The 7,629-nt window shown below is 43.2% G+C and overlaps 1 protein-coding gene across 1 annotated transcript in view; it reads right to left on the bottom strand.

Annotated features, from left to right (window-relative positions):
* Positions 1-441: 441 nt before the first annotated feature.
* CBX7 (chromobox 7) overlaps positions 442-7,629 on the bottom strand; it is a 16,064-nt gene continuing 8,876 nt past the window's right edge. Inside the window, exons 6-7 of the mRNA XM_015419167.1 lie at positions 7,369-7,629; positions 442-6,594 (exon numbers count right to left, since the gene is read on the bottom strand). Coding sequence (XP_015274653.1) covers positions 6,437-6,594; positions 7,369-7,629 — 419 coding nt within the window. The 3' untranslated portion in view covers positions 442-6,436. The remainder of the gene's footprint in view (positions 6,595-7,368) is intronic.

The following is a 7,629-nucleotide window of genomic DNA, read 5'->3' as shown; positions in this document are numbered from 1 at the left end:
ATTTACTATAAAATATATTGTGGGAAAAATCCAGCATATGGGTTCTTCTCATAACTAAGACCCTGCTATGGTAACATTAACTGAATAAGACAAGGGCCATTAAAATTAATGCAGAATGGTGGCAAATCAAGAACTCAGTATATCCACAGGAAGCGGGGGGTGAAAAATAAAAGGGCAGCAACTTCAAAGCCTCCTGCAAGATAAAGCATTGAGATGCCACAACTAGGGCTGCTGCCTTTTCCTGGCAGTTTAATAGCCGTGTGACACTCCAAAGTTCAACAGGCACTGCTTTTCCCAGAGTCAAGATATAGTGAGGAGAAAAACCACACATGTCGAGCTTCCATCACACAGTTAAAGATTCAGGTGTTTGAGTCCAGTGGCACCTTTAAGGCCAAGAAAGTTTTATTCAAGGTATAAGCTTTTGTGTGCAGGCTCACAAAAGCTTATACCCTGAATAAAACTTTCTTGGCCTCAAAGATGCCACGAGACTCAAACTTTGTAAAGTTATTAAAAGGTACAAGTACCTTACCAAAAGAAGGGGGTGGTGGAGAAACTATAACTGCCAATAGCTTTAACACAGAGAAGCGTTCTTCTAGGGCAGTGGTCTTCAACTTTTCCAAACACAGGACTCTCCTTTAACCACCATGCAGCAGCATGGAGCCCATCAAATGGCAAGCATGTCACAGAAAGTCCTGCAACAGAGTCACATGACAGGATGAGGTGGTGTCAGAGCTGTGACCTCACTGGTGGAGAGGAGAGCTCCACCAGGTGCGCACCAAGTGATGGCAGCAGGGGTGGCTGGGCCCCAGGAAACGGAGAGAAAGCAAGAGAGCTGGGGGGTGGAGAATCTCAACCAGTTTTGCCAACAACCTGGAGCAAAAAACATCCTGAATGTGTACAGAAATGTGCAGGAGAAGCTTTTTATGGCAGGGAGGAGGATAACATCCCATTTAGCTTTTATTGAAGGAGTAGGACATTTTTTCTCTCCAGGTTGCTGACAACCCTAATCTGAACCTGCCTGTGTTAAAAGGAATCCTCTTCACCACAAAGGGATCTTGCTTTGCCATCCTTCTAGTGTGCATGCCAACAGGCATTGGCACTTTTGCTTCTCTATACATGTGCATCAGCAGCTGGTCCTTCTGGAAAGCAGCATAAAAAAAGAGGCTGCTCTATAGGGGCCGATGACCCACCTGAGGATCTCAAACCTTTGGCAGAAGACCACATACTAGAATAATAAGGATGCTGTAGGTGCTGTTCACCTAAGTAAAATCTTTTTAAGTGTAGCATCGTTGCATTGCTCTGGAAAGTGCTTTCTTGGACCCATTTGCACTCTGCAATCCCCCAGCCTACCTCTGAGTAACTGCATGCTATTCCTATTGCCATTGGACTACATCCATCCACAATATCAGTGGTGGTAACTGGTAACTACTCCATTTAACTGGGTATTGTTACAATGTACTGCAGCCTAGATGACCTCTCAGTTGTATATATGTGCTCATATACACAAGATTTTAGCTGATGGGCCTGTTCTTCTGCTGATACTATTTTGATATTAGCACTGTTATTAGTGTTGAGTTATTGAACTAATCCCATCAAGGGGAATAAAGAGTGCCAGAAACTCCTTCATCGGTATTAAACTCTAACCACACTCTACTTTGAAACTATACATTACACCAGAAACAGAGCTGGTAGCTATACTCCAGTTTCAGTATCATATTCCTGACCACCTTTGAAAGGGAGAGAAAAAGAGGTTCTGTACAGCACGTATTTTTACTAACAATACACAACTGCAGAAACACAGACCTGTATCATAAAAGGTCTTAAGAAGAGGACATTTCAAACTTAAAAAGCAAATGAACAAAACACTCAGACCAATTCCTAAGTGTTCAACTGGAGGGAAGTTTTTTACATTTCAGCAGGACACACTGCCATGTGTGCATCACAGCCCGAGTTTCAAGCAAGGCAGACAGTGTTATGTGCTGTTCTTCCTACCAAATTGCTTCCTCTTATTCCTAAAAGCCCAGCCTCACACACATTTATACACTTCTAATCAGTTGGTAGTAGGTGTCGGCCCTGTAGTGATACACAGAAAAATACATGGCTGGAAATAGTTTCACATAAGGACAGATCTTAGTAACCAGAAACAGTTCTGAAAGTTTAAAACTAAAAAAAAAGAGAAGCCGTTTCTACTATATTAACTGCCAGGGTTTCCTCCTCTATGCAGATATATAGAAATGGGAATAGAATTAGTTCAAATGTACATACCCGATTTAGACAGCTTTACCAGTCATCCCCGCACTGCAAGATCACAGAATTCTCAGGGCACTCATTAAACTATTTCCTCCCAGGATTCTTGGGAAAGCTACCCAGAAAAGTTAAATTACAGTAAAAATGACATACATCTGTAATGTAGCCATGGCCTTTAGAAGAACCAGAACCACGTCTGATATCAGGTGACAACATAAAGCACGTTTCCTTTCACAAGTTCTCTGCTGTGTGCCAGACAGAAAGATCTAGGAAAACAAGTCTATTCCCTTCCTACAACAGAGTATATTAGAAATCCTAGCCACAGCGAGGTTTTCATTCCCTGTGGACATTTATAGTAAAGGGGGAGGGGGTTTACCATATATGTGGCACCTTATGCTATACTGCTGTGGCATGAGATCTTTGTGAATCAGACTCTTCACTCTGAACTGGCTTCCTATTCAGTTGGCCCCTGTAACGATGTCTTTAACAGCAGGAACGACCGTGACCCAGAGAAGCATTTCCAGCATTGTCACCTACTAACTGCTTCAGAATAAGGTGCTGCCCGTCAGCCTCTGAGTCAACAATCCTTCACAGATGGTCTGCCCTTGACAACATGCCTCACTTGAACAGGAATCTGACATTCATTTCAGAGAAGCGTCCTGATGTCATAAACATACCCAACACCCACAACTGACAGCAAGTGAACCTACAAAGGCATAAAGGCCTGCAGAAGAACACTCTGTAGAAGAGGTCTGCAGAGTGGGAAAAACACCCGCCAATGAAACACAGGGAATTTTGCGGCTCTAGCATCGGGGGAAGGGGGGGGGGTCAGGGTCAGAACCTAATAAACAATCCAATTGGGGTGTGTGTGTGTGTTCAAATTTAAAGTTTAAAGTTTGCTATGTCCCTCTTCTATTTGTTTAAAAGGAAAGCCGGTTCTTGTTCCTATATCTGGCGAACTTGAACACGTAAAGCTACCTTATTCAATGTCAAACCATTAGTCCCTCTAGCAGGTCATGATCTGCTTTGACTGGCAGGGCAGCTGCTCTCCAAGGTCTCCCGCACAGAAAAGGTCTTTCCCAGCACCTGCTACCCAAGATCCTTTCACTGGAGCTTTCGCAAAACAGAACCCAGGACCTTCTGCACATAAAGAAAGTGCTCTGCACCACTGAAGAACAATCTCAGCACTGGGCCAACTTCTTGCATTGCTAACCTTGTGCAAGAAAGAGAACATTTATAGTGAGGAATCCAGATAACCAGGACATCATGCAACCTCTTGGAGATATATCAGAATCCATCAGAAAAGATTTCAAGGAATCCTAGAAACCCTCTTCTCTCCTACCCATAACACAAGAAATCAAACCACCTTTAGTGAAAACGAGCTGCAAATACTAAGATTTACGTCTTCTGACTTGGCAAAGCCAGTTCTCCCTTTCAGAGCTCCAGGGCAGGAGACAATATACAGCAGAACAGTTGCTCTTCAAGAGCCATATGCTCTCTCCAAATTTGCTGTATTAAATACTGGATTGTTTAACCCAATCTGCAGCCAAATTTTGCAGCAAAAAAAAAAAGGCTGTACAAGCAGATTAGACTTAGAATCTCCACAGAACATTAAGCTCCACTTTTAGAAAGCTCCAGAAGAACAGAGTTTCAGAAAACATACACTTGGGGTGGGGGGAGTTTAGCTTTTGTTGGCAAGAAGGCTGAGGTCAGTAAAACGAGTGGAAGAAGTCAAAGATGCATCCCAGCATCAAATGCTCCATCGGTTTCATACTTCATTCCTAAACATTTTTACTCAGAAGCAAATCCCATTAATTCTAGTGGGATTTACCCCCAGGTACATATGGTTAGGATTGCAGCCCTTGTTCCTAGACTCTTGCCTGCTATTTCCATAAGAAGATACATTTTCTGGAGTTTTGGATTGTTTAAGTCCATTTAAAAAGAAGCACAAATACACAGGAACATAACTATACAGTTTGAAGATACAACAATTCCTTTAAAAAAAGAAAAACCCACAAAAAAGTCCAGCACAAGTCTCAAGGCATTAAAGTGCAAGACAAGGCTCTGTGGAACTACAAGCAGCTTCTCCCTGGCAAAGATTTTGGGACCTTCACAGAAAAGACACCATCGCTTGGGACCTTCACAGAAAAGAGTATCCAAGGGTTATGAATAACAACTAGCAGAATATCATCAATGAAAGCATACTCCTTCACGGGTCACTTCAAAGCAAAAATTCACAAGTCTCTCATAATCGCATCCCACTTCTGTCAATACTTCAGACTCCTTACTTGACCAGAGAGGATGAATTGGCCAATATCCATTTCAGCCCATGGTCCATGTTTATGCTCTCAGCCAACAGCTCTTCTGCCCCCACAAAAAGTCTCTCAATCCTACCTCCCCTGTTTCATCCCATAAAAAGGAGCTGTGACTCTCAAAGATATACTGAAACAAACTTCATGGAAAAGAGAACAATATCCCCTGCCCAAATAAAATCCAACAGCAAAGTTCCCGGAAGCTTGAACATGCACTGTTTCTTATTCACCCTGAGCCTGCCTTGTTTTTTTAAAGGAGAGATTCCTGGCAAAGGTCATTTTCAAGAACTTCTCAGTTGTACGCACACCTTAACACCATCACAATAACAACAGGAAGATATGTTCAAGCATAACTGGTTGAAGAAGCAGCCACCTTAGCACAAAAATCTTCCAATTATTTACACACACAAGATTACACTTGCAGAGCAACTTTATCTTTAGTCAAGGCTTATGAATCCAAAGACAATAGGTGAAAGATATGTAAAGCTACCATTCATTAGCTGCTAACAGTAGTGGCACAGTATTCAGACATCATTACTCCGTTAGCTAGCTGGTGGAAATCGTATCCACTTTTCTTTAGGTACCATGTATGCCAGCTGGTTTTCAGGTATGCACTATACAATTTTCTAATGCATATCCAATGCCCACAATCCACATGGCCTTGAGGTTCCTCTACCATCCTGCATACCGATAAACATTACTAAATTGACAGCCTCCGCAAGTGAATTCCAAACTTTATGCTCGCAGAGAACCCTTTCCACATCCAGTTATCAGATACTGCATGTCTGCCATAGAATTCCTGGGTGTGGCAAATTTATACAGCAAACTATAAACTCAGGGAGGGTCAACGGCCAGTCCTGCTGAGCCTCACTATAGCTCTACGCAAGCCAAATATGAGCACTAGACATTTCAGAACAAACTCATTAGCTTGTGCATTGTAGGGACAAACGGGTAGTGGTAAACACTGAATGACTCCTGTTAATCTTCCAAGAAGACATAATTTCCTAAGAAGAGTTAGAAAATGCTGGTCTACACACACAGGACAGGCAAGGGCAACATAGATACACCTAGTTGGTGTGGTACGACTTTTTGCATTCCTGTTGAATGGAAACCATGAGTGAGGAAAGCACCAATGTAGGTGCTCCCATAGAGCGCACAAACAAGCAGACCAGGGTATCTATGTGTAATCTTCCAAACTGCAGCATTTACGGAAGCACTGTAAAACACCTGAAGACCACACTGAGTACAGTACGGATAAGGGAGGAAGCATCAAACAAGGACCCCTTGCTGAAGCAGAAGGGTCCACTAATACCTCTGGGAAGGGAACTGACTAGGGAAGCAGCTTGACAAAGAAAAATATACTATGAAACATGGAAGAATGCAAGGACATTTGGCCTCTTTCCTATTTCTGGACTTGCAACTTCTCATTTCAATTACCAGTTCACTATTATCGGTATAAGGAGTGGACATTCTTCTACAGAGCACAGCAAATAAACATCTTTGCCAGTGAAAAGAGCTTCAGTTTCCAAAATGCACAAAGCAGTAACAGACAAGTAATATATCTATATATTCTCTCTATATATATCTATAGTAACAAATGAGAAAAAAAAAACACATACAGGCACCCCCACACTGCCTTTTTTTTGTTGTGATTTTTGCGTACTTGAAAGAGGAGCAGGGGGAGAAAATTAAGTCAGCGAGGCATCAACAGTCAAAATCAAAATCCTCTGTAAACATCTGTGAAGGAAAATTTTTGGATTTTGTTACAGAATATACTTAAATCACCTGCCATAAGGGGAAAAAAATTAGGAACACAGGAGGTGGGGAAAATCCCCAAACATGAAAAAAAGAGAAAAACACAAAATAAAAATGGAGTTTTAGAACTGGATGCTCCGGTCTCGGAAGAAGCCCTCTGCCATTTGTGCTTCTCTGAAAGTCACGGTAATGGAGTTTGCTGTGATGTCCGTCACTGTTACTTCGTTTGGGGGCAGGGCTGGGCTCCATGAAAGGGAGCCTTCTGCTGTATCTGAGCCCACTGTGGAAGAGGAAGAAGAGAGACAACAACATGTGAGAAAGAAGGAGAAAAAAACACTGAAGACGAGGCCTACACTGAGGCTTCTTTCCCCAGTCATTGGACACAGAAGACCAACCACTCTTAATTCAGCACACTCAACAATGGGGCAGAGACAGACAGGAAAAAACCCAAGGGAAGAGAGCTGAAGAGGCTGCAAGGATGTACTGCACCTGTATGATCTGTAAAATGGATGCCACTTCAGAAGGTCCACCACACGGATGGATATACTCATATACCAGTAATGATCCAGTGAGTTAGATATGCACAATACACACCATAGCTGCCTACAAGGCCTGGCCTCTTTCTAGCTTCAAGAGACACAATAATTAAACCTTGGAAGCTGGGGAATGCAACAGACAGCTGATGAAGGGAGGACAACAGAAGGGGCCAGGCCAGGTGGGCCCTTGTCCAAGGGAGAACCCTTTAGAGAACTTGAATGGGGCTCAAACACAATACTTGAGCAGTCTCCAGTTCAACAAACTTAGAGTCCAAGGGCACCTTTAAGGCCAACAAAGGTTTATTCAAGGTATGAGCTTTCGTGTGCACACACACTTTATCCAATACGAAAGCTCATAACTTGAATAAACCTTTGTTGGTCTTAAAGGTGCCCTTGGACTCTAAGTTTGTTGTACTGCTTCAGACCAACTGGATCAGTCTCCAGTTCTGTAGAGATGGCACAACTTTTCCCTCTTCACATGTTAAGAGGACACAGTTGGCTATGTTACCAAGCCTTACCCTCTTTGCTGGCAGGTTGTGTGGCCTCATCCCAGTCATTGGGGGTCTGCCTGTCCTCCAGTGCTATCGGTTCCTTCAGGAAAAACTCCCGGCGGCGATTTCGGTTCTCCAGGCTTGACATGCGGTTGAACTTCTTCCTTGAGAGGCGCAAGTACTTCTGGTTCTTGTTCTGCTTCCGAAGAGGGAAAGGCAGCACCCCTCCTCCACCACTCTTCTCAGACAGCTCTGCCTGCCCTCCCTTGGTCCCTGTCAAGTTGTTTC

Source organism: Gekko japonicus, unplaced genomic scaffold, assembly GCF_001447785.1.
Source record: "Gekko japonicus isolate JY-2015 unplaced genomic scaffold, Gekko_japonicus_V1.1 scaffold37, whole genome shotgun sequence".
In the NCBI taxonomy this organism is placed as follows: domain Eukaryota; kingdom Metazoa; phylum Chordata; class Lepidosauria; order Squamata; family Gekkonidae; genus Gekko; species Gekko japonicus.
The sequence above is the reverse complement of the archived record's forward strand: the minus strand, read 5'-3'. Positions and strand labels throughout refer to the sequence as shown.